The sequence below is a fragment of the Carassius carassius genome, chromosome 16 (assembly GCF_963082965.1).
Source record: "Carassius carassius chromosome 16, fCarCar2.1, whole genome shotgun sequence".
Taxonomy (NCBI): Eukaryota; Metazoa; Chordata; class Actinopteri; order Cypriniformes; family Cyprinidae; genus Carassius; species Carassius carassius.
Window position 1 is genome coordinate 28,224,160 of NC_081770.1, and position 27,851 is coordinate 28,252,010.

The 27,851-nt window shown below is 39.4% G+C and overlaps 3 protein-coding genes and 1 long non-coding RNA gene across 11 annotated transcripts in view; 1 reads left to right on the forward strand and 3 right to left on the reverse strand.

The window, feature by feature from the left end:
• Window positions 1-1,799: 1,799 nt before the first annotated feature.
• Window positions 1,800-2,319, reverse strand: LOC132159188 (uncharacterized). The gene is made up of 3 exons (XR_009437827.1): window positions 2,214-2,319; window positions 1,997-2,064; window positions 1,800-1,909 (listed from the first exon to the last, which is right to left on the reverse strand). It is a non-coding gene; the product is annotated as an uncharacterized LOC132159188 (long non-coding RNA).
• Window positions 2,320-4,014: 1,695 nt separating this feature from the next.
• LOC132159189 (uncharacterized) lies at window positions 4,015-5,371 on the reverse strand. Its single transcript, XM_059568737.1, has 5 exons — window positions 5,276-5,371; window positions 4,853-5,185; window positions 4,598-4,717; window positions 4,365-4,441; window positions 4,015-4,171 (listed from the first exon to the last, which is right to left on the reverse strand). The coding sequence occupies exons 1-5, from the start codon at window positions 5,298-5,300 to the stop codon at window positions 4,100-4,102; spliced, it is 627 nt and encodes a 208-aa protein (XP_059424720.1). The 5' UTR covers window positions 5,301-5,371; the 3' UTR covers window positions 4,015-4,099.
• Window positions 5,372-16,519: 11,148 nt separating this feature from the next.
• Window positions 16,520-17,737, reverse strand: LOC132159190 (uncharacterized). 2 transcript variants are annotated; one of them, XM_059568739.1, is made up of 5 exons: window positions 17,642-17,737; window positions 17,219-17,551; window positions 16,956-17,036; window positions 16,742-16,809; window positions 16,520-16,654 (listed from the first exon to the last, which is right to left on the reverse strand). In XM_059568739.1, exons 1-5 carry the CDS (start codon window positions 17,664-17,666, stop codon window positions 16,562-16,564), a joined length of 600 nt encoding a protein of 199 aa, XP_059424722.1. In that variant the 5' UTR covers window positions 17,667-17,737; the 3' UTR covers window positions 16,520-16,561. The 2 variants fall into 2 exon arrangements, with proteins under 2 accessions (XP_059424722.1, XP_059424721.1); XM_059568738.1 differs by having other exon boundaries at window positions 16,956-17,060.
• Window positions 17,738-23,181: 5,444 nt separating this feature from the next.
• LOC132160081 (dedicator of cytokinesis protein 3-like) overlaps window positions 23,182-27,851 on the forward strand; it is a 177,343-nt gene continuing 172,673 nt past the window's right edge. For 5 of the 7 annotated variants that reach the window (XM_059569782.1, XM_059569783.1, XM_059569787.1 and 2 more), the window contains exon 1: window positions 23,183-23,642. In XM_059569782.1, coding sequence (XP_059425765.1) covers window positions 23,606-23,642 — 37 coding nt within the window. In that variant the 5' untranslated portion in view covers window positions 23,183-23,605. Of the gene's footprint in view, window positions 23,643-27,851 lie in introns of all 7 variants that reach the window. The other 2 variants (XR_009437948.1, XM_059569786.1) reach the window with 2 other exon arrangements.

Below are 27,851 nucleotides of genomic sequence, written 5' to 3' on the forward strand. Positions count from 1 at the left end.
TAATTATTTATTTAATTATTAATGTTCACTTTTTTTATGAACCTCATAATTAAACAGGCTGTTTTGTCCTGCTATCCAGAAACAAATAAAGATTTAAATAGAGGTTCATGTTTGTTCAGTTTCATGTTGGAGAAAGATGGCCACAGAGTTTACAGCTTAACATATTAATAAAAGACATGGCAAGCTTGATTAAAGTTTCTAAGTCACTTTTAATATGATCTTACTATAACAAATAGACAACATTATTAGCTGTAGTCCTTATAAGAACCTTAAGCAGGACCTGTTGTGTTGTGAACTTGAGAATCTAAATTCAAATTGATTTTAATTTGCATATTTACACAATGTTTTTATTCATTACCAGTTTAGTCTAAACCCTTCTTTCTAGCTCAATACTTCTCTCCTGTGGTCAGAACCTGTGGCTTAATTTTATTGTGATATGACAGTAAAACAGAAATAGACAATCGACAACAGCACAGAATATGACCAACAGAAAACATGAAAATCACATTATTTGTGCTCACATTGTCCTGATTTTAGGACAAAATATGAACATAGTCTCACATGATTTAACTAAAGCTATATATATATATAACTATATAGAGGATGTTCAAACACTTCATGATTCAGTCTTTCTTTCACACGACTTTAGAGATTAAACTTTACCTCACAGCTTTAAAAATAACGGTGATTTTAACCACAATCAGGAGGAAGTTTTGCTCTGACCACATGTGTAGTGTTTTTTTTTTTGTTAAAAAATCTACCATTAAGCTCTTGTCTTTTTTTTCTTTTCTTTTTTAAGTAATCTTTAATTTCATACTTGTAATGGTGTCACACTTTATTTTAAGGTCTAATTCTCACTATTAACAAACTTACTTTTGCCTCAGTCTCCTACAGTAATTTTCTGCAGATTAATAATTAATAATGAAGTTTTTAAGTTTAGGTATAAGGTTGGATTAAAGGATCTGAAATATGTTCATGCAGAATAAGGCATTAATAAGTGCATTATGAGTACTAATAAACAGCCTATATTCTACTAATACGCTTGCTAGTTAACAGTGAGAATTGGTCTTTAAAATAAAGTGTTACACCTGTGACATTTAAATTGGTTGTGAGAGTTGTGTTTAGTGTAGTTTTGTTCATAGTTTCTTTGTGGTCAGATGTTGCTACTATTCTGTGTCCTGATGAAATGTTTGTTCAGTTTTATGGAATTGAATATGATAGGAGTAGAATAGGAAGTGTGAAACTCAAAAGTAAATGAAGTGTGCATTTGTTAATGTTTTCATGTTCACTTGGTTAGAGTTTAAACCACCTGCTGAGTGCGAGTGTATAAGATTGTGTCGTGACCAAACCAGTGGAACATTTCATTTGCACAAAACCATGTGTGCAAACCACAAACAAGAGCTGTGCAGAAGATAGACGTTTCAATATGTACAACAATATTCAAAACATGATAGTGTGAAAGCAAATAAATTAAACTCTTTAGTACATTTATTGAGGATTGTGTCCTTGATTTCCAGATTTATGAAAAATAATAAAACACAAAACTGCAAAAGTAGCAGAAAATTCCATGATTACAGAAATTGGGAAGATATGGTGCAATAAATGAAATGAATGTTCAGAAATGTTTAATGAAAGTTGTTGCATTTGTAAAAAGCTGATTCATATTGACCACAATGTGTATTATGATATAGCAAACTTATAATTCTTATATAGCAAGATATAGCAAATTTATAAAAAAATTTCCTATTACTCCAAATAACCCTTTTTTTAATGATATATCAGTACATTTTAGTTTGGTAGCACAATTTCTGCATATTTACATCACACATTGTCTGTATAAGACAGCCGTCCTCTGCTCTTGGATCAGTTTGATGTTAGCAGCACACAGAGAAAAATCTATTTCAGCACACTGAAAGATGAAGAAATTAAACATCAATGGCCTTATACAATAATGAAAGAAAAACATAAGATAAGATTTACTGAGGATGTATCTCACCTGTAGATTATTTGAGTTTTTAGCTGCAGTGTAATTTGTTGATCTTCCACTGTAGCTCTTCACCAAACCTAAAAAAAAAAATTTTCAAACATCCCTCAACACACACATTATAACAGTCGAAACAAACGATGTGCATGTGATAGTGTTACATTAGATTAGATCTAGTGTTTGTTTTCTTGTAGTTAGTTCAGTGAGGCCTGAACAAACAAGTACAAACCTATTAATGTGAAGATCAGAAGCACATTCAGCAGGACAGATGTGATGATGGTCACGTTTCTCCATCGAATCTCATGTGATTCTGTCTGATTCCTGTGGACCGAGTCTGTAAAAGCTTTGTAGAGCAATCTTTATTCATTTTCAGTTTTTAAAAGTTTAATGAAACTGCAAAATACTAGATCTTCATAAAATGATAAAGTATATTCAATACTGAAATCCATAATATGATATAAAAATAGATCTGAAATGCTAAAATAACTCACCGCTGATGTAGATCTTGGTGCCATTGCTGAATTTTTGTGGTTCACTAGTTTTGACACAATAATAAACTCCTAATTCATCAGCGCTGATATTTCTGATGAACAGACGACTGTTAGTTTTCACTGAGTATTTCTCTTCCAAGGTGCCATTTTCATATTTAGCTCCTTCATACGTGCTATGAAAAGTGCGTAAGATCAACTCTGGAGGATCTGGTGATTTCTGTCTGTACCAGTAAATCTCCTCTATATCAAGATCACAGTTTATAATCACATCTGCTCCTAAAGTTACTGATGTGTTTGTTAAACTCTCTGCGGCTTGAGACCACATCAACAGAACTATGAGAGAAAGAAAACACATTTATTCAGTCAGAAATAAACCTTATTTACTGATTTAATCAAATCTAATGTTATAAACTCACAGAAGTGAAGCTGTATGATCCTCATCATCTGTTCTTCTGTACTGTGATCATTCAAACATCTCTTACTGTGAGCGGAAACACTGAAACCTCGACCACACAGAGAAGAGGGGAAGTCAGAGAAGGCACTATATGCAGTTCATAAAAACGATAATAATAATAATACAAAAATGGCCTCATGGGCAGTACTTTTAAATAACGAAAAAATGCATAATTTTATGAAAATTGTGAATTTCAAAAAATAACAATTCAGTGCATTCAGAAAGAGTTCAGACCTCTTCATTTATATTTTTCAAATTTTATTACTTAAAGCTTTATGCAAAAAAAAAAAAAAAAAAAAAAAAATATATATATATATATATATATATATATATATATATATATATATATTATTATTATGTATTATTTTACATTATGTCATACATATTCCATAGCCACAAAGCAAAAAAAAAAAAAAAATAAAGATATTGGCTAATTTATTAAAAGGAAAGAAACTAAAATATCACACTGACATAAATATTCAGACACTTCTGACATTTGAAAAGTAACACAGATGCATCTCAATTTCTCTGAATCATTCTTACAATTAATTGTGACTATATTCAACAAAGGCACAGAACAATACAGAAAGCTCAGAGATACTGTAGTACACACACACACACACAAAGAAAAGAAACGGCAAGAAACACTCGCACGTCAAACACTCTCACAGTCCAGTTCTCACTATTGATTAACTGACTTTAAACTCTTAATTTGCTGCTTATTTGTAACATTTGTGAGATGTGTTTAGTGTAGTTTTGTTCATACTTTGTGGTCAGATGTTGCTTCTGTTATTCCTACTGTTGCATTTGCTACTAAAATGTTTGTTGGGTTGAAATATTTTATGGAAATGAATTAGATGTGTTGAACTCAATAGTAAAATAAATTAAATTGTACATTTGTTCATTTGTTGATGTTTTATGTTCATGTTCACTTGGTCAAAGTTTAAACCACCTGCTGCGAGCGAGTGTTTGTGAGTGCTGTCTATAAAGTGACCGAACCAGTGGAAAACTTGACTGCGTGTAAACCACAAACAAGAGCTGTGCAGAAGAATATTCATGACAATTAGCGTGCAAGTCCAAAAGTCTCTTTAGTTCATTTATTGAGGTTTGTGTCTTTAATGACAGTATGACAAAGAATAAAACATAAAACTGCAGAACTAGTAGAAAGTTTCATTGGCTGTAGAGGACAGTCGTGCTCTGCTCTGGACAAGGCTCCATGTTGAATAAATCAATTTCAGCACACTGAAAGAAGAAGATATGAAATATCAATGGCTCTATACATACTGTTAAACACATTTTTAAATATTTTCTGGCTGAGTCAAGTTTAAATGTTTCCGATCATTCAAATAATGAATCTTTTTCATGTTATTTGAGGTTGAAAGGACTGCAATCATCTCTAGGACAGTTTCAAAATAAGATAACAGACATATTTTACCTTTGGATGATTTGAGTTTTGATCTGCAGTGTAATTTTTAGATCTTCCAGTTACGTAAATGTAGCTCTTCACCAAAACTGAAACGACAATCAATCAAACACGACTGAATTTACACATTATAACAGAAGAAACAGAGCACATGTGATATGATTACTTTTGTGTAGAACTAAAGTTTGCTTCTCGTAGTGAGTTTAATGAGACCTGAACATATCTTTAGTAAAAGCAGTACAAACCTATTAATGTGAAGATCAGAATCACACTCGACAGGACAGATGTGATGATGCTCAGGTTTCTCCACCGAGTCTCATGTTGTGAACAATCATGTGATTCTGTCTGATTCCTGAGGACTGAGTCTGTAAAATGTTTCGAATTCTGTCAATCTCGGTTTCAATCATTAACAACTTTATAAACACATACAGTATAGTATATTCAACATAGAAATCCATAATATGGTTTAAAAATAGATCTGAAATGCTAAAATAACTCACCGCTGATGTAGATTTTGGTGCCGTTGCTGAATTTTTGTGGTTCACTAGTTTTGACACAATAATAAACTCCTAATTCATCAGCGCTGATATTTCTGATGAACAGACGACTGTTAGTTTTCACTGAGTATTTCTCTTCAAAGATGCTGTTTTCATAAATAGCTTTTTCATACGTGCTATGAAAAGTGCGTAAGATCAACTCTGGAGGATCTGGTGATTTCTGTCTGTACCAGTAAATCTCCTTTATATCAAGATCACAGTTTATAATCACATCTGCTCCTAAAGTTACTGATGTGTTTGTTAAACTCTCTGTGGCTTGAGACCACATCAACAGATCTATGAGAGAAAGAAAAACATATTTATTAATATTAATATTGGCAAAACAAATAAATAACAAGTTAATCAAATGTGACATGATAAACTCACAGAAGTGAAGCTGTATGATCTTCATTGTCTGATCCAGATGAATGTCTTCATTCAAACATCTCTTACTGTGAGAGGAAACACTGAAACCTCGACCAAACAGAGAAAACAGGAAGTCAGAGCTGAGCTTCTCTGAGCACTTCAGCCATCTTTAACTTTGTAACCTGAATTCACATTCAGAACGGCCTAATGCAGTTTATAAAAATATGAGATATTGCACCGTGTCATTGTTTATTTAACAAAAATAAAGCCAAAATGGGAAATCCCTGTGTGACAAAGTTAGGACACTCTTACTGTTAACATGAGAATTAAGAGAGTAAGTAGCAGTCAGGCAACAGTCCAGACCTCATCCTGACTGAAATCATGTGTTGACAATAAACTGGAGCAATGTTGTAAAGAAGAGTGGACCATTATTCCTCCAGAACGATGTGAGAAACTGATAAAGCCATACAGAAAATTATTACTTAATTTATTGCTGCTAAAAGTGGATCCACTAGGAATTGAATCATATGGTGTCCTGACTTTACCACACAGGGTTTTTCCATCTTGGCTTTATTTATTTATTTTTATTATAAATAATGACACGGTGTGATATGTCATGTGATGTTGTTCATTAACCTCTTAACCTGCACCCTGACGCTGGCGTTCTGAACTCCCTCCGTTTTCACATGTGAATAATTATGAATAGATTAAATGAAACGGGACAACATTTTTTGCAGTGTAAAGCACTTTGAATCAATTCTGTGTATATAAGACTAAAATCCCCATGCCCAATAAATGTGCCATTCTTGTTTGTAGATGGTGGTTCAGTTATTTATTTCTGGATCTGACAGACAAAGGTTAGAATTCACAGTCCTCAGTGAATATATTTGGTAACTACTGACATGACTCTCTGTTTGTTTTACTGTTGTTTGCTTTCTAAGGTGGTTACTCTTTTCTCCAGTGTCTCTGCAGGACCCTTCTGAAATTGAAGGTATTGAGGCTCTGTTATATTACCATGTTCACACAAGGAAAGAGTGCTAAAGAAGGAGGAAATGAATGTGTTTTGGAGATACAATGAAAGCATGGTTGTTTATGGTATTGAAAACGGCATTCCCTCAACAAAAGGCCAGGATGCAACGTTCAAAGATCGAATAGAAGGTTTTCCCTCAGAGTTTGTGAATGAAAACTTCTCAGACTCCTGCTGCTGAATTTCACAGACACATGCCGGTTCTCCTGCTCTATTATCCCACACGAGGATGAGGAACACAAGTAACACATACTAACACTGATAGTCAAAAATGTACATATACATATACATTTATGCATAAAGCTTTATGTAATAAAATGTGAACACATGAAGGGGTCTGAACTCTTTCTGAATGCACTGAATTATATAAGTGATATTGTATGTGTGGTGTGCATGTGTGTGTGTGTGTGTGTGTGTGTGTGTGTGTGTGTGTGTGTGTGTGTGTGTGTGTATAGATATATGTATATGTGAATAAGTGAGAAGGTTGGAACACCCTATTGAACTCCATTGTGTTCTGTATGAGGACGACATATAAAAAATCCTTGGCTGGTCTTAATATATTTAGGCACCGTTTTGCCAATGGTATCATTTTAAAAGTATCGATTTGGCACCGGTATCGAAAAAGCCCAAACGATACCCAACCCTAGTGCCATGGTATAACAGGATGCTGTACATTCACTCCACCCACCTACAAATCCTGCAGGCCTGAGACTCGAACTCACAACCTTTGGATTGTGAGTGCGACTCTCCAACCATTACACCACGACATCAGAAATACAATAACAAATGTAGATTGTACAGTGTCTAAATACTTCAGTTTCATCCATCGCACCCAAAGATAAACTGCAGTGCTTTACAACTATAGGACAGGAAAAACTAAATAATCTTATCACTGTATCTAAACCAAAAACATGTTTATTAGATCCTGTACCCACTAAATTACTGAAAGAGTTGTTACCTGTAATAGAAGAACCGCTTTTCAATATTATTAACTTGTCGTTATCTTTAGGTCACGTCCCAAAACCATTCAAGATGGCGGTTATTAAGCCTCTTATTAAGAAACCACAACTAGATCCTAGTTAACCGGCAAATTACAGACCCATTTCAAATCTTCCATTTATGTCTAAAATTTTAGAAAAAGTTGTGTCCGCTCAATTTAGCTCCTTCCTGCAAAAAATGATCTCCATGAAGAATTTCAGTCGGGTTTCAGGCCCTACCATAGTACACAAACTGCACTTTTACAAATTACAAATGACTTGGTTCTTGCGTCAGATCAAGGCTGCATCTCATTGCTAGTTTTACTGGATCTTAGTGCTGGGGTTGACACCATAGATCATGACATACTCATAGGTAGATTACAAAATTATACATGTGGGGTGATTTCTGTATTGTAAAAGGAGTTGGAGTTCATACATAACTAGATTAACTTGGCAGATGATGGGAAAGGGATGATGGTACGTCTGAAGGCTCCCCAGACCAAGGGAATAGAGGTGGCTGATAGCCAACTATGCACTGGAAGGGGGTGAGAGCCATAGAGGGCTGACGAAGAGAGTTCTGTATGAACTCAGCCCAGGTGATAAATAGGTTCCAGGAGTTCTGGTGGCTGTGGCAGAAAGCACGGAGGTAGTGACCTATCTTCTGGATCTTTCTGGGGGAAGTTGTGGCCTAGTGGTTAGATAGTTTGACTCCCAACCCTAGGGTAGTGAGTTCGAGTTTCGGCCCGGCAATACCACGAATGAGGTACCCTTGAGCAAGGCACTGAACCCCCAACTGCTCTCTGGGCGCCACAGCATAAATGGCTGCCCACTGCTCCGGGTGTGTGTTCACTGCTCTGTGTGTGTGCACTTTGGATGGGTTAAATGCAGAGCACGAATTCTGAGTATGGGTCACCATACTTGGCTGTATGTCATTTTCACTTCACTTCACTTTCTCTCCATTTGACCATTGCTCTGTTGGTGGTATCCAGAAAATAGGCTTACTGTAGGAGCGAGAGGAAATTATATCTTTTGGGGTGCCAAAGTTTTGAAATACATGGTAAAAAAAATCCCTCTGCAGTCTCCATTGCAGTTGGGTGTCCTTTTAGGGGTACCACATGACAAGCCTTGGAGAATCTATCCAAGGCAACTAGGATGCAGGTATTATCATCTGATGCTGGTAAGTCTGTGACAAAATCGACTCCTAGGTGTGACCATGGATGCCGAGGAATGATCTTTCCAGAAAAAGCTAGAAGAAAAAGCTAGAAGCAGCAGTGGAGGTGGATGGACAGATGTAGCCTTGCTGTAATGCCTCCTCGATGTACTCTTCCATGGTCTTCTGTTCGGGGATGAAAAGGGAGTATATTTTACCTCTGGGTACTGGTTCATCGGGTAGGAGATCAATGGCACGGCTAATGTTCTGTGAGGTGGCAACTTGGAGGCTCACTTTGGACAGAAAACGTCACTGAAGTGGGCAAATTAATTTGGAGTTGATGGAACGATTCTCTAGCAGGCTCTATATGGATGTGGACTTGACTGGGATCATTGGAACTGACAAGATGGGTCATGGGATGTTAGGAAAACAACAAACAAAAGATTTTTCACCTGTAACTTGCCGACATGCAGCAGGATGGGACCCACATAGTGTCGAACCTGTCCTCAGCTGAGGGGACTTTCAGTTATTGATTTAATTTTATATGGAATGTCGTTGAGTCTTTTCTTGAGCTGGAGTTAACTGAATAGGTCGGCATAGATTCACATTCAGATATATTAAGTCCACATTAATCCGGATAAGATCTGGACTTTGGTTTCAGATACTTTCCATACTGCATGCTATCTTCCAAAAGATGCTTGTTCACTCAGTGGCTTAACAGCAGACATGCGAATCTTGTTTTTAAGTTGCTAAAAATCATGTGCCATGTTCTTAGAAGTCTCATGTAGTTATTGTAATATTTTGAAAATCTACCATTTCCAGAATAATGACTAGAAAATGGTGTAACCATTGAGTAAAATAACAGAAATAGCTTTTTTTTCTTAAGTATGTTTGGCAAGGTTAACTGACAATAAAATCATAAAAATTGATATATTATTATATTTACACTACATTAATGAGAATTTAATGAGAAATAGTCTATGCTTAATTGTTATAATAATGTTATCATTTATTTTTACTCAACCTAATGCTGTCAACTTTGTGTCCTTTAGATGAAACAGATCAAAGAGCACAATCAAGACCAAAGAAGATCATAACTTTAGTGCTTTACTTTTTTATTAGCCTACATTCTGCCCTTTACTGAAGTAAACTAAAAGCCAGTGCTGGTCTCTGCTGGTCACAAAGAGTAAAAATACAATGCTTGAGTTTTACAACCTTTTCTATTTTTCAAAGGTGTCATGGATATCATGGAATTATATTTTTTCATTAGTTATTTTCCCCATGAGGTCCACTATAAAGTCAATTTCTATTTATTTATATTTATTTAATTATTTATTTAATTATTAATGTTCACTTTTTTTATGAACCTCAGAATTAAACAGGCCGTTTTGTTCTGCTATCCAGAAACAAAGATTTAAATAGAGGTTCATGTTTGTTCAGTTTCATGTTGGAGAAAGATGACCACAGAGTTTACAGCACGGAGAGGGAACCAATTGCAGGTAAGTCATTTATTAAGGGGTAATCCAACGGGGTAAACAGTCCAGGCAGGGTCAAAACCAGAGTATCCAATAAACCAGAAAACAGACAAGAACACACGGCAAGATCAAGACTACAGATTAACTTTAACATAAGACATTAAACAAGGACTCCGTAACACAGACTCAGACAGACCGGGTATAAATACACAGAAGGATAATGAGGGAACAGGAGACAGGTGGGGAACAATCAATTACTCAACAGGAGGAAGGTGACCAAATGAGGGAACAGGAAGTGATAAGGTGACAGACACCGTGAGAAAGGAGGACACCTAGTGGAAACCCAGGGAACACAACCCAGACACTGTGACAGTACCCCCCCCTCTACGGAGCGGCTCCCAGACGCTCCACGACAGACACAAAACAGAGACCAGGAGGGAGGCAGACAGGTGGAGGCTCAGGGGGAGGGACGGAGGGACAGACTCACTGAGGGGAACAGACAGAAACATAACAGAAACCAAGAAACTCAAAACAGAAGTCCATGAAGGACATCAAGTGGCGCCCCCCAGGGCGGAGCAGAAGACCACCACATCCGTGTGGTCAAGGTGGAAGCCCCCCAGGGCGGAGCAGAAGACCACCACAACCTTGTGGTCAGGACGGAAGCCCCCCAGGGCGGAGCAGAAGACCACCACAACCGTGAGGTCAGGAATGAAGCCCCCCAGGGTGGAGCAGAAGGCCACCACCACCGTGTGGTCAGGGCGGAAGCCGCCCAGGGCGGAGCAGAAGACCACCACGTCCTTGTGGACGAAGCCAGAGTCCTCCAGGGCGGAGCGGAAGACCCCCACAACCGTGTGGTCAGGGCGGAAGGCCACCAGGGCAGAGCAGAAGACCACCACAGCCATGTGGTCAGGACCAGAGCCCCCCAAGGCGGAGCAGACCTCCGTGCGGCTGGACCAATGGGACGACGAAACTCTGGTAATCCCCTGGTGTCCTTACTGGACTCCAGAAGATTGGTGCTGGCCTGACACTGCTCATGAAGATCATTGCTGGCCTGACACTGCTCATGAAGATCAGCGGTGACTTGCCTTTGCTCATGAGGATCAGCGGTGACTTGCCTTTGCTCATGAGGATCAGCGGTGACTTGCCTTTGCTCATGAGGATCAGCGGTGACTTGCCTTTGCTCATGAGGATCAGCGGTGACTAGCCCTTGCTCTGGAGGATCAGCGGTGACTAGCCCTTGCTCTGGAGGATCAGCGGTGACTAGCCCTGACTCTGGAGGATCAGCGGTGACTAGCCCTGACTCTGGAGGATCAGCGGTGACTAGCCCTGACTCTGGAGGATCAGCGGTGACTAGCCCTGACTCTGGAGGATCAGCGGTGACTAGCCCTGACTCTGGAGGATCAGCGGTGACTAGCCCTGACTCTGGAGGATCAGCGGTGACTAGCCCTGACTCTGGAGGATCAGCGGTGACTAGCCCTGACTCTGGAGGATCAGCGGTGACTAGCCCTGACTCTGGAGGATCAGCGGTGACTAGCCCTGACTCTGGAGGATCAGCGGTGACTAGCCCTGACTCTGGAGGATCAGCGGTGACTAGCCCTGACTCTGGAGGATCAGCGGTGACTAGCCCTGACTCTGGAGGATCAGCGGTGACTAGCCCTGACTCTGGAGGATCAGCGGTGACTAGCCCTGACTCTGGAGGATCAGCGGTGACTAGCCCTGACTCTGGAGGATCAGCGGTGACTAGCCCTGACTCTGGAGGATCAGCGGTGACTAGCCCTGACTCTGGAGGATCAGCGGTGACTAGCCCTGACTCTGGAGGATCAGCGGTGACTAGCCCTGACTCTGGAGGATCAGCGGTGACTAGCCCTGACTCTGGAGGATCAGCGGTGACTAGCCCTGACTCTGGAGGATCAGCGGTGACTAGCCCTGACTCTGGAGGATCAGCGGTGACTAGCCCTGACTCTGGAGGATCAGCGGTGACTAGCCCTGACTCTGGAGGATCAGCGGTGACTAGCCCTGACTCTGGAGGATCAGCGGTGACTAGCCCTGACTCTGGAGGATCAGCGGTGACTAGCCCTGACTCTGGAGGATCAGCGGTGACTAGCCCTGACTCTGGAGGATCAGCGGTGACTAGCCCTGACTCTGGAGGATCAGCGGTGACTAGCCCTGACTCTGGAGGATCAGCGGTGACTAGCCCTGACTCTGGAGGATCAGCGGTGACTAGCCCTGACTCTGGAGGATCAGCGGTGACTAGCCCTGACTCTGGAGGATCAGCGGTGACTAGCCCTGACTCTGGAGGATCAGCGGTGACTAGCCCTGACTCTGGAGGATCAGCGGTGACTAGCCCTGACTCTGGAGGATCAGCGGTGACTAGCCCTGACTCTGGAGGATCAGCGGTGACTAGCCCTGACTCTGGAGGATCAGCGGTGACTAGCCCTGACTCTGGAGGATCAGCGGTGACTAGCCCTGACTCTGGAGGATCAGCGGTGACTAGCCCTGACTCTGGAGGATCAGCGGTGACTAGCCCTGACTCTGGAGGATCAGCGGTGACTAGCCCTGACTCTGGAGGATCAGCGGTGACTAGCCCTGACTCTGGAGGATCAGCGGTGACTAGCCCTGACTCTGGAGGATCAGCGGTGACTAGCCCTGACTCTGGAGGATCAGCGGTGACTAGCCCTGACTCTGGAGGATCAGCGGTGACTAGCCCTGACTCTGGAGGATCAGCGGTGACTAGCCCTGACTCTGGAGGATCAGCGGTGACTAGCCCTGACTCTGGAGGATCAGCGGTGACTAGCCCTGACTCTGGAGGATCAGCGGTGACTAGCCCTGACTCTGGAGGATCAGCGGTGACTAGCCCTGACTCTGGAGGATCAGCGGTGACTAGCCCTGACTCTGGAGGATCAGCGGTGACTAGCCCTGACTCTGGAGGATCAGCGGTGACTAGCCCTGACTCTGGAGGATCAGCGGTGACTAGCCCTGACTCTGGAGGATCAGCGGTGACTAGCCCTGACTCTGGAGGATCAGCGGTGACTAGCCCTGACTCTGGAGGATCAGCGGTGACTAGCCCTGACTCTGGAGGATCAGCGGTGACTAGCCCTGACTCTGGAGGATCAGCGGTGACTAGCCCTGACTCTGGAGGATCAGCGGTGACTAGCCCTGACTCTGGAGGATCAGCGGTGACTAGCCCTGACTCTGGAGGATCAGCGGTGACTAGCCCTGACTCTGGAGGATCAGCGGTGACTAGCCCTGACTCTGGAGGATCAGCGGTGACTAGCCCTGACTCTGGAGGATCAGCGGTGACTAGCCCTGACTCTGGAGGATCAGCGGTGACTAGCCCTGACTCTGGAGGATCAGCGGTGACTAGCCCTGACTCTGGAGGATCAGCGGTGACTAGCCCTGACTCTGGAGGATCAGCGGTGACTAGCCCTGACTCTGGAGGATCAGCGGTGACTAGCCCTGACTCTGGAGGATCAGCGGTGACTAGCCCTGACTCTGGAGGATCAGCGGTGACTAGCCCTGACTCTGGAGGATCAGCGGTGACTAGCCCTGACTCTGGAGGATCAGCGGTGACTAGCCCTGACTCTGGAGGATCAGCGGTGACTAGCCCTGACTCTGGAGGATCAGCGGTGACTAGCCCTGACTCTGGAGCCTGACTCGACTCCGGAGGGTCAACTGGAGCCTGACTCGACTCCGGAGGGTCAACTGGAGCCTGACTCGACTCCGGAGGGTCAACTGGAGCCTGACTCGACTCCGGAGGGTCAACTGGAGCCTGACTCGACTCCGGAGGGTCAACTGGAGCCTGACTCGACTCCGGAGGGTCAACTGGAGCCTGACTCGACTCCGGAGGGTCAACTGGAGCCTGACTCGACTCCGGAGGGTCAACTGGAGCCTGACTCGACTCCGGAGGGTCAACTGGAGCCTGACTCGACTCCGGAGGGTCAACTGGAGCCTGACTCGACTCCGGAGGGTCAACTGGAGCCTGACTCGACTCCGGAGGGTCAACTGGAGCCTGACTCGACTCCGGAGGGTCAACTGGAACCGGACTCGACTCCGGAGGGTCAACTGGAACCGGACTCGACTCCGGAGGGTCAACTGGAACCGGACTCGACTCCGGAGGGTCAACTGGAACCGGACTCGACTCCGGAGGGTCAGCTGTGACTCTCATCCTGTGCAGCGGCGCTGGGCAAGCAGCCATCTTGGGCCATGACTCTGGACAGGCGGCCATCTTGTACTGTGGTGCTGGGCTGGCGGCCATCTTGGGTTGTGGCGCTGGACTGGCGGCCATCTTGTACTGTGGCGCTGGACCGGTGGCCAATTTGGGCATTGGCGCTGGGTTAGTGGCAATCTTGTGCTGTGGCGCTGGACTGACGGCCATCTTGTGCTGTGGCGCTGGACTGACGGCCATCTTGTGCTGTGGCGCTAGGCTGACGGCCATCTTGTGCTGTGGCGCTAGGCTGACGGCCATCTTGGGCTGTGGCGCTGAACCGGTGGCCAATTTGGGCATTGGCGCTGGGTTAGCGGCCATCTTGTGCTGTGGCGCTTGGCTGGCGGCCATCTTGTGCTGTGGCGCTTGACCGGTGGCCAATTTGGGCATTGGCGCTGGGCTGGCGGCCATCTTGGGCTGGCGCTGGAACGGTGGCCAATTTGGGCATTGGCGCTGGGTTAGCGGCCATCTTGTGCTGTGGCGCTGGACTGACGGCCATCTTGTGCTGTGGCGCTAGGCTGACGGCCATCTTGGGCTGTGGCGCTAGGCTGACGGCCATCTTGGGCTGTGGCGCTGAACCGGTGGCCAATTTGGGCATTGGCGCTGGGCTGGCGGCCATCTTGGGCTGTGGCGCTGGAACGGTGGCCAATTTGGGCATTGGCGCTGGGTTAGTGGCCATCTTGTGCTGTGGCGCTTGGCTGGTAGCCATCCTGGGCAGTGGTGCTGGGCTGACGACCACCCCGCCGGAAGAGACAGGAGTGGCTGGGGCATCCCACCGAAGCCGATGCTGCAGGTAGCGCACAAATTCCCAGAATTCCAGTGTCTCTAACTGCGCCATCTCCTCCTGAGACACTGGATCATCCAGCCCGCCATTGAAATAGTCTTTAAGTGCCGCATTGTTGTAGCCCATGCCCTCGGCCAGGGACCAGAACACCTGAGCCAGGGCACCCACTTCATTGCCCTCTTGGTGGAGGGCGGTCAACCGAAGGTACTTGGTAGCCGCTCCGCCATCTTGGCTGGGGAACGGAAAAACGACATACCGCTGGTTCTTACTGTGACGGAGTCCTTCTGTCACGATCAGTGTTACAAGGACACACGGAGAGGGAACCAATTGCAGGTAAGTCATTTATTAAGGGGTAATCCAACGGGGTAAACAGTCCAGGCAGGGTCAAAACCAGAGTATCCAATAAACCAGAAAACAGACAAGAACACACGGCAAGATCAAGACTACGGATTAACTTTAACATAAGACATTAAACAAGGACTCCGTAACACAGACTCAGACAGACCGGGTATAAATACACAGAAGGATAATGAGGGAACAGGAGACAGGTGGGGAACAATCAATTACTCAAGAGGAGGAAGGTGACCAAATAAGGGAACAGGAAGTGATAAGGTGACAGACACCGTGAGAAAGGAGGACACCTAGTGGAAACCCAGGGAACACAACCCAGTGTGTGACCACTGTGACAATAAAAAAAGACATGGCAAGCTTGATTAAAGTTTCTAAGTCACTTTTAATATGATCTTACTATAACAAATAGACAACATTATTAGCTGTAGTCCTTATAAGAACCTTAAGCAGGACCTGTTGTGTTGTGAACTTGAGAATCTAAATTCAAATTGATTTTAATTTGCATATTTACACAATGTTTTTATTCATTACCAGTTTAGTCTAAACCCTTCTTTCTAGCTCAATACTTCTCTCCTGTGGTCAGAAGCTGTGGCTTATTTTTATTGTGATATGACAGTAAAATAGAAATAGACAATCGACAAAAGCACAGAATATGACAAACAGAAAACATGAAAATCACATTATTTGTGCTCACATTGTCCTGATTTTAGGACAAAATATGAACATAGTCTCACATGATTTAACTAAAGCAATAAATATATATATATATATATATATATATATATATATATATATATATATATATATATATATATATTTCATGTTCACTTGGTTAGAGTTTAAACCACCTGCTGAGTGCGAGTGTATAAGATTGAGTCGTGACCAAACCAGTGGAACATTTCATTTGCACAAAACCATGTGTGCAAACCACAAACAAGAGCTGTGCAGAAGATAGACGTTTCAATATGTACAACAATATTCAAAACTGATAGTGTGAATGCAAATAAATAAAACTCTTTAGTACATTTATTGAGGTTTGTGTCCTTGATTTCCAGATTAATGAAAAATAATAAAACACAAAACTGCAAAAGTAGCAGAAAATACCATGATTACATAAGTTGGGAAGAAATGGTGCAAGAAATGAAATAAATGTTCAGAAATGTTTAATGAAAGTTGTTGCATTTGTAAAAAGCTGATTCATAACGACCACAATGGGTATTACGATATAGCAAATTTATAATTAAGCAAGTTAAGCAAATAAGTTTCCTATTAGGCCAAATAACCCATATAAAATAATAATAACAGTACATCTTAGCTTGGTAGCATAATTTCAGCATATTTACATCACACATTGTCTGTATAAGACAGCCGTCCTCTGCTCTTGGATCAGTTTGATGTTAGCAGCACACAGAGAAAAATCTATTTCAGCACACTGAAAGATGAAGAAATTAAACATCAATGGCCTTATACAATAATGGAAGAAGAATATAAGATAAGATTTACTGAGGATGTATCTCACCTGTAGATTATTTGAGTTTTTAGCTGCAGTGTAATTTGTTGATCTTCCACTGTAGCTCTTCACCAAACCTAAAAAAAATATTCAAACATCCCTCAACACACACATTATAACAGTCGAAACAAACGATGTGCATGTGATAGTGTTACATTAGTGTAGATCTAATGTTTGTTTTCTTTTAGTTAGTTCAATGAGGACTGAACAAACAAGTACAAACCTATTAATGTGAAGATCAGAAGCACATTCAGCAGGACAGATGTGATGATGGTCACGTTTCTCCATCGAATCTCATGTGATTCTGTCTGATTCCTGTGGACCGAGTCTGTAAAAGCTTTGTAGAGCAATCTTTATTCATTTTCAGTCTTTAAAAGTGTAATGAAACTGCAAAAATATTAGCTCTTCATAAAATGATAAAGTATATTCAATATTGAAATCCATAATATGATATAAAAATAGATCTGAAATGCTAAAATAACTCACCGCTGATGTAGATTTTGGTGCCGTTGCTGAATTTTTGTGGTTCACTAGTTTTGACACAATAATAAACTCCTAATTCATCAGCGCTGATATTTCTGATGAACAGACGACTGTTAGTTTTCACTGAGTATTTCTCTTCAAAGATGTTGTTTTCATAAATAGCTTTTTCATACGTGCTATGAAAAGTGCGTAAGATCAACTCCGGAGGATCTGGTGATTTCTGTCTGTACCAGTAAATCTCCTTTATATCAAGATCACAGTTTATAATCACATCTGCTCCTAAAGTTACTGATGTGTTTGTTAAACTCTCTGTGGCTTGAGACCACATCAACAGATCTATGAGAGAAAGAAAAACATATTTATTAATATTAATATTGACAAAACAAATAAATAAAAAGTTAATCAAATGTGTCATGATAAACTCACAGAAGTGAAGCTGTATGATCTTCATTGTCTGATCCAGATGAATGTCTTCATTCAAACATCTCTTACTGTGAGAGGAAACACTGAAACCTCGACCAAACAGAGAAAACAGGAAGTCAGAGCTGAGCTTCTCTGAGCACTTCAGCCATCTTTAACTTTGTAACCTGAATTCACATTCAGAACGGCCTAATGCAGTTTATAAAAATATGAGATATTGCACCGTGTCATTGTTTATTTAACAAAAATAAAGCCAAAATGGGAAATCCCTGTGTGACAAAGTTAGGACACTCTTACTGTTAACATGAGAATTAAGAGAGTAAGTAGCAGTCAGGCAACAGTCCAGGCCTCATCCTGACTGAAATCATGTGTTGACAATAAACTGGAGCAATGTTGTAAAGAAGAGTGAGCTATAATTACTCCAGAACGATGTGAAAAACTGATAAAGCCATACAGAAAATTATTACTTAATTTATTGCTGTTAAAAGTGGATCCACTAGGAATCGAATCATAGGCTGTCCTGACTTTATCACACAGGGTTTTTCCATCTTGGCTTTATTATTATTATTTTTTTAGATAAATAATGACACGGTGTGATATGTCATGTGATGTTCTTCATCTGAGGACTTGCTTTGTGCTTAAATGTATATTTATGGTAGCAATCAGGAACATTTAAAATGAAATCTCTGGCCATAGTTCCTTGGAAGAAAACATTTTTGACTATCAGTGTTAGTATGTGTTCCTTGTGTTCCTCATCCTCGTGTGGGATAATAGAGCAGGAGAATCGGCCTGTGTCTGTGAAATTCAGATGCTGGAGTCTGAATGAGAAGTTTCCATTCACAAACTCTGAGGGAAAAGCTTCTATTCGATCTTTGAACGTTGTTTCCTAGCCTTTTGTTGAGGGAATGCCGTTTTCAATACCATAAACAACCATGCTTTCATTGTTTCTCCAAAACACATTCATTTCCTCCTTCTTAAGCACTCTTTCCTTGTGTGAACATGGTAAATGTTAACTTAAAGCTACATATAAGGACTTTAAAAGTACATATTAGCACCTAAAATGTACACACTAATATTGTTCGCCATGGTCATCAAAGAAAAAAAGAGTTTATTAAATCAGTGTCACTGTGCTGTTGGTTTCTGCCGTGTCTTTAGGATTTCTATTCATACACACTCTTTGTGTTTGAAATAATTAAGGGTAAAAAGACAAACACTTCCGATTCTTCAGAAGAATATGCAGAGCGACCCGCACTTAACACAGCCAGGAACAAAGATCTTTCCACATTACCTCTGTACAGGTTTAGTAAGGGACCTACACAGTTTTTTGTGTGTGTACCTTACCCTACACTCTGAGGGGAAAAAAAGAGTAAAAATCTGTCACTGGGACAGTACTGGGACATTATTTTTTATACTAATATGGCCTCTTATGTATCTATAAGTACCCTTTAGGCACAAATGGCCACCTTGGCATTATAAGGTTCTATCTGCATTCGGAGAGCTTTTAAAATATTGAGTTTCAACGTTTTTGCATTTTATATACTTTGAAGATAGAACTATATTTATGGAGTAGACTTGAACATTTAATCTCCAACCTAAACTGACAGAACATGTTTTTATGAAATATATATTTTACAAAACATTATTTACACTAAAAAAGGCAAAACATATATTTTTTACATTTTAAAATATTACTTTCTAATGCTAATTGCATTCATGGTTAATGCTTTTTTTTATCTATTATGAGTCCTTGATTGGCTATTTGCACATTCGTATTACAATTTATATCTCTACCACATGATGTCACTGTAATCTTTTGTAGAAACTTAAATCAAGAACAGATCTGTCATGTATTATTGAAAATAAATGCATACATTCCTTTGTTGTATAATCTAAGGTTTATTTATTTTGACTTCTTGGTTTGAGTGAAACTATATGTAAGAACAACTCAATTTATGTATGTATAAATGAAAGGAGGGTGAATATCTAAACATACATTCTTGAGCACTTTTATCTGAAAGACAGCGTTGTTGGATTACATGCTGCCTGGAATCCATGCAAAAATCTCTTTGATTAACATCCTTCAAATCTGAAGTCTCATTCTCAAAACAAACCTGAACTAATCTTTGAACGTTTACCAGAAAACAAAACAAACACAGTCTCTACAAGGTTGTGTATGCAGCCACAGACACGACTCCTCGTGACACAGCGAACAGAAGGATGCGTTTGATAGCTTGAAGTCACAGATTGAGCAAACTGCTTTCATCTGGAGAATTCTCCTCTGAATCGTGATGACTCAGTGTTGTTCGTGTTGCACTGCCTCTCTTAAGACTTTTGAATCACAGCCAGCAAGAGTAACAAATAGAAACTCCATTCACTCATTTGCTGGTTTATATATCGCACTGGAGGCTGAAAATACGACTACTAAAAAATTATATTTTGGTAGACTTTGCCCTTATAGCAACAATATATTTTGGGCCGATGCATAGTAGACACATAACATGCCTGCAAAAGCTGTTTTATAGATTTAAATTACAAACTAAGGTTATATAACCATTAGTTTCTAATGAATTTATACTGCAATAATCTATGCATCTGCGATAAACATGGACTTGGACTGCACAGATGAGATTGTGAATTGGATTAAGACTTGCTCAGCAGGTCAGGAGAACCCACAACACCCTCAATGACCATCAAGCTGCCTGTGGAAATGCGGCAGGTTGCTCTCCACGTCACCATGGTTACCTCATGTCCGGAATGTTTATTCAGTTCCCGCGGGATCGAGGTGTTAGCAGACAATCACCTTTACATCCAAAAATAAACAGTGAAATTGAGTTTATGCATCAGCAGCTCGGGAAAAACAACCCATTTCAAGAGGCTTGTGGAACATCACGGTAATCTCAGCTGTGCTTTTTGAATCTTAGTTAGACATTAATCATGTATGATTAATATTTATATGTTATGTTTATCACAACTGTAAACTGTAAAAAAAAAAAAAAAAATTATATATTAGATAAACAACTTGTGGAACATTGTGGTAATCTGGGCTGTGCTTTTTTGAATCTTACTTGGGTTTATATCATTAATATTTATAATATTAATATATTATAATTATATCATTTGTAATATTTATCATAATAATTATAACTTGCAAACTATAATTTGTAAATAATATAATAAATAACATAATAAATTAATGACTCGTGGAACATGTCTAACAATACTTATAATATTTACTGTAACTAATATATGTATTATTTAACATATTAATAATAATTTGAAATATTTAATCGATATAATAAATAAGTGAGTGGTTTGTGGAAAATCGGGATACTTTTAATCAGAACTGTACCTTTTTATCTTAGTTTGGCATCTATATTCGATAATTAAATATATAAACATATATAATTACATTTTTTTAACAGTGAATTTGAAATATGATAATAGTATAATAGATATATAATTCATAAATAATATGTATGTATTATTATTATTATTATTATTATTATTATATAAGAAATGGATCAATATACAGAGTGTACATAAGTGGTAAATAAAAAAAAAATATATATATATAATTATTAGTTATTATTAGCTACGAATATCCAATGTTGATGTCTATATAAATATTATACAATACATAGATATATCATCTTTTAAACATATGACATGACACATAATATATGTTTATATGTAATATTTAATGTTGGTTATTTATAGTCATTGAAACAAAATAATAAACCACTTCCACAAATGTGAAATATTTTATAAAATGTTAGTTTTCAAAGCTGCTATGTTTGATGCTGATGCTAAAATGCACATTAATGTGAGCCTGTAATACACACTGCTAATGGGCTCAGTCGTTTCGAAATGTCTAAATGAGAAGGAAAGGTTAGTGAGAGTGCTTGATTCCCCTGTGTCTCTCCTTCACCTGCTCGTTTCCTGATGATATTCCTCTGCAGTATCATCATGTTTTCTTTCTGCAGGACACTGTGAGCTCGAATCTCCAGGATTCACTGTTCAAGTCTGTAGAGAAGAAGAAAACCACACAAAAATAAACAAAGCAAGAGGGTTGTTTTTTGATTGTAACCTCTGGGAGCTTAAAATAACTGCTGTCTCAAGCAGTTTTTATAGCTTTTATATTTCAACAGGTAGGCCTAGGCTACTGAAATCATTATGCTAAACGAGTGGCGCGAGAAAGACGATATCTGGCAACACAATTATGCCCAGATACTCATAGTCAGATTAGGAATTATAACCCTTTTGGCAGATGGCTGGTTAACCCACATTCACTCAGTCTTATCAGTCTATCCCGCCATAAATGATACATAATACAAATATGACCCTTAAACTATAACTTATGTTAAAATCCCATTTTGCCAGAGTTCACATATGGTTACTGCATTAGGCCTATATTTTAAATAGCCTTCTTAATCCACATTCCCTATATATTCACGTCTACCTCGCGATGATAGGCTTTAGAATATAAAGATTTTGTATTGCATCTTCAGGGATTTATTTTTTATAGCAAACAATTTTGGGTCACTCCCGCTGCTTTAATCCTCTCAGATATGAGGTCAAAAACTCTGTTTGTTTTGTTTAGCCTCCTCCTCACTCGCTGACCGCACAACATCTGACGCTTTCTACCATTTTCCATATCAAGAGAGCTTCTGTAGTAGGGTTACGTTAACTTTTCCTTTCATACAGCACACGTCAACCGAACTCGCGCGAAAATTTCGGTTCTGACTTTAATAACAAATGCGCGTGTGTCAGTCTGACAAATGTCAATCTAAACTTGACAGGCGCGCGTTTTTAAACATTTAGCACACCGACTTATTCTGCTACTGACCCAGGTGTAAACAAACAAAGACTTCCATAATGTACTTAGAGTTAGGCTATCTATTTTCTCGCACTAATTCTGTACTTATAAGTATACTTAAATTATTCTTTAGGACAACTGATAATCTCAAAACCAAAAGTTTACTCAAATGTGCTTTTTTTTTTTTTTTTTTTTTTTTTTTTGGGACGCCATGAATATAAACTAAATAATATATATATATATATATATATATATATATATATATATATATATATATATATATATATATATATATATATATATATATATATATATATATATATATATATATATATATATATAATGTTAAAAAAAGTAGTGTGTGAAAATAGAATACTTTAAGTTTTATTATGGAAATGCACTTTTTTCACCTCGGGTGTGTCATACAATAAAACTGAGGTAACAACAAACATTCGATAATTTAATGAATTAATGATTGAATGAAGGGAAGCCACACCATCAAGTAAAATTCATCTATAGGCCTACCATGCAGTGTTTGTTTGTTTGTTTTAATGCCTAACTATGTATTTAAACTGTAGAATGAAAGCCAATGTGAAGTGTCTGTCAGCTGCTTTAAAAGATCGAGCATCCTAATAACTCCAAACACGAGTCAATAAGCCAGCGCGCGCGCTGTCGAGCGTTTACCGCTACGGCAAAGCGCGTGTCCCGTTAAAGAGCGACAATCTGCGTCATGTGACGGCGGACGGACGGAGAGATGAAGATGGCGCAGCACCCGGCGCTGAAGAGTATCCCTGCTCACCGCGTAAAATAACGGAAAACTGCATCGATTACGCGCGAGAGAGCGCCACGCGCGAGAAACGCTCAAGGTTTGCTCGTCCTCGCGCTGTTTTGTCGGATTCCAGCGGTAAATCACGACTGGCCGAGTCAACGAAATAAATAAATGATCGCCTGCGTCCTCAGATGTTGCCGCCGCCGCATCCATAACGCACGGATGGGGAACCTGAGCTGACGCGTGAAACATGTCGATTGTTTTATCAAACACACGGCTGTGAGATAAAAAAAACACGTCTGACCGTCTGCTCCAACTTTACAGTGTCATCGTGCATGACATTTAACCGAAACTCTTCTGATATCTTGGCTATTTTACCGGGATCATGTGGACACCGACCGAGGACGAGAAAATCGGAGTGGGTGAGTTGAACATTTATTTATTTGGCATCCTTGATATAACCAGGTTATACAAATTAACCATATTCCAGCAACGTTTTATGTGGCTTGCTTATAAATAATTTGAAAGCGGCAAAGAACATATAAAACTAGAAGCCGTGTTATACGCACTGTAGAATGTTTTATGTTAATTCTGAGGAGAAACTCTATAATCTGTTTTATGATATTTAACACAATTACCAGGGTGTTACTATAACACGTATTGCATTCACCATGTAAATCGTTCTGCACGACTGTTGAATACTAAGGTGATGTTACAGTAGTAGGCTACACACACTGCTGCTGTTGAGGATGTTACACTCGACCGACAGGAGGCGATGCGCGCGGCGCGTTTCCAACAGGTGCATGGTGGAAAACATCTCGTATTGAGCTCAAACACGCATCATCCACACCAGAAGCATCTTCTGAGACAACACAAGCTTCTAAAACAAACGCACTGCGTCTTCACGGAACAGATGCACTGTCAGCGTGTTGCAGTGGTCACCGTTTATCCAAAAGTGTCACAGCAGTGTGTGTTTTAAATGCCAGTGCAGTTCACAGATCCCCTACTGTGCCTGATAGATTCAGACAAGCTCCATGTACACACAGAAGCAAATTGTAACCCAGAGGTTTGTATGGATTATGGATAAAAAGGCTTGTATGGATTATAAAAAATGAAACATTGCTGCAGTAAATTGGGAATCTGAATGATTGGTCTGGTAAGGCCCTGATGAGTCACCATGTTCAGCATTAGGGCGGGTGTGTGATTGGTCATCTACAATCCAGCTGTCACATCGGTCAGATAAATGCAGATTAGTAAGATGCATTGTTGTGAAGCTAGACTCAGTCCTGGTGGTCTTGACTTTCTGTGCTCATGTGAGTCACGATACAAAATGGCAGCCTTCACTTGTGTGTTTTTGATAGATGTTATTTACTGGCTTTTTTGTGTGTTAGTGGTTGGAAGCCTTTTTTTTTACTTTAATTACTTTGTTTGAAGTCTCCAATTATGATTGCAAAGAAACCATTTTTGGAGGAAGAAAAAGCCTCAATAATAGACTTATAGTTTTTAATTGAGTGTCTTTAATGAGTAGTCCCTAAGATTTAGAAGAGTGTAAACACTAATTTGGCAAAAAACAAAACAACAACAACAACAACTATTTTTACAATTTGTACAGCAATTAAAATAACCATGTTAGGCAAAAATTGTAAAGTTCTTATATTTGGTTATTATGAAAGTGTCATTTAAAAGATGATGTTTGATATTAGAAATATATAAGAGGACATTGATTTGTATTACCTTTTTTATAACTTTACATTTATTAAAAATATGTTATTTATGAAACTAGTTGGTGTTAACAGTTATTGGGTAAATGTTTGATAGTTTTAATGTCAGAATATATATATATATATATATATATATATATATATGTATGTATATGAATATGTATATTGGATTCAAAGTTGTTCACTTGTATTTTATGACCAAGCCAGTTTTTTTCTCAAAAAGTTAAACATTTCATTTCATTCATACATAACACAATATAAAAATGACATTACTGCACAACCCTATTGTTAACTAAAGCTATAAAAAATGTTGAATCTAAAATCTATCAAAAACGTAAATTAAAAATATGTGCTTAAGTTGAATAAAAGTGACTAAAATTGCTTAATCTAAAACTGAAATTAAAATAAATTAAATGTAAATAAAAATATATTAAGAAAACAAAATCTTCTGAAATGTAAACTTTAAGTTAAAATCAAACTGGGAATTAGAAATAACACTAAACCACACTGTTATGAACACATATACCAAAATTCTTTTACCAAAATACACTTCAAATGTATCATGTTTAAAGTTGTACTTTTTAAAGTAGCCTAAAAGTTGTCGAAAGTGTCCTTGACTAAAAAAATCACACATATATGAATGCCATTTCTTCTTTGGTGCTGCATTTTGTTTGCAAGTAATAGCAAAGCAGTCAAAGTTTGAAAACATTAAGTTTCTCCCCAGGGAGGCCATAGAACCTCAGATACGGTCCATTTGTCAGAACTGTCATCCGACATCTGCTTTAGTTTTATCGATTATATTTTAAGAGCTTACAGAATTATGAACTTATTAGAACAACAGACCAAGTATTTGTCATCTAGGAAAGCAGATCTGTCAAAAGGATGGGAGCTTTACATTCCGAGGCAGCAGAAGGTGGAAACTCATGGATGTTCTCCAAAAGGCCGACCCCCCTGAGATTCTGGCATGCCATTGAAAAACAGCTATTCATGCTGGCTCTTTGTGAATGGGTCTTTGTGATGCAATGGGCATGCTGAATGTGATGCTAACCCCACAGCCTGCTAATGCACCACACAGTTCACATCAATGAAGGCCATTTTTCTCCCCTTATCTCTAATTTTACTGTAGAAATCATAGCAGGTCAATATTAATTCTGCTAAAGATATTTTGTATTAAAATAAATAGTTCAGTTAAAAATGAAAATTTGCAAAAATGTACTCATCTCAGGCCATTCAAGATGTAGATGAGTTTGTTTCTTCATTAGATTTGGATAAATGTAGCATTACATCAGAATGGGTGCCGTCAGAATGAGAGTCCAAACGGCTGATAAAAACATAACAATAATCCAAAAAGTTATCCACATGACTCCAGTGCATCAATAAAAAATGTGTGTTTGTAAGAAACAAATCCATCATGAATATGTTTTTAATTTTACATTTTTGCTTCTGGCTAAACTACAATACCATAATATTGCTTTCTCCAGTGAAAAAATAAAAGTTCTTGTCTGAATCAGGAGAGAAATATGTACAGATCAAACCTTAACGATGGTTTTGGTTCTTACAAATTTGGCAAATTTGGCTTTTTTGGGGACCAGAACAGGTGATATTAGTAGAGAAACATTTTTTAGGTTGGAAAGGAAATTATCATATTTGAGATGGTGATTACCACCACATATATAAAATTCCACCCCTTATTTTGATTATGAGAACAGGGCTACCAAAGTATGGCTTCATTTTAGTAACTACACTATTCACCGCTGCTTTCTCTACATAAGTCATAGGTGACTTTGTTGATATAATGGAGATAATAAGAGGGAAATCTTCTGTAAGAGGGCCAGGCTGCCCAATTTTATGGGTAAAGAGCCAAATGTCCTTGTAATGCCTAGAGGTGATGTATAATTTACTAATGTGCGTAATTACAGCCCATAATGTTATGTAATGTCATATCCTTGGGGCAATTGCGAATGGCAGCACTCATGCTGCATTGGATGTTGGACGTTTTTATGTTGATTTATCTGAATTCCAACCATACAGCGCTTTGTTATTCGATGTTTGAAAAAAAAATGTGTAAAGAAACAACATGGCAGCGCTAGCATTTGTTTTGAATGAATATCAACAAAGAAGCTAATTTAAAGTTTATATACATGTTAAACACTTTGAATGTATACTAATCAGGTTGATCTTGTGAAGCTGAACTGTAAGTTTTTATTTGCATTTACATTGGCTGACCATGCTGGTTGTTGTCTTGAACTCATACTGACACCTAGTGGTGTGGATGAAGATTCATGTTAAATGTTTTAAATTACTGATGCCATTGCACAAATGTGCCATTTGCAATGAGACATAAATATGTTATTCTGGAACAAAAGTGACAAATTCTATGGCTTTACCAAGATGCTAGTAACTTCAGCTGGTCATGTAATTTCAAAATGGCTCTGCCTTCGTGATGTGACCCACTCCTTGTTAAATAATAATTTTTTTTTTGGCCAACTGATATAACCGCTGTCTTAATTTCTTGATGTACATAATTTATTTATCTTTTTTCTTTCTCAAGATACTACTTAGTTGTTTGTGTAGAACTTATTTAATGAGGGAAAAATATTATTTTTTCATTAAAAGTGAATGTTTATCATTAGCAATTTAGCAATAATTTGACAGGATTTTGTGATGAGCTCATATTCTACCATTTCAGGCCTTCTGCTTTCAAGATATCTAAAATCAGAGTTCAGAAGTTCGGTAACGTCCTAAGTCAAGCATTTAAAACACTAGCAGTTAGCATGTGCTGATAGACGCGATAGTGCTAATAGCACTCTTCCAGTCCCTTCTGAGACTTGTTTGTCATCTGTTAACTCTGCTTAAAGGAAGGAGTTAACAGGCAGATGGGGAAACTATTATGTCCCCTAATTTAATCTG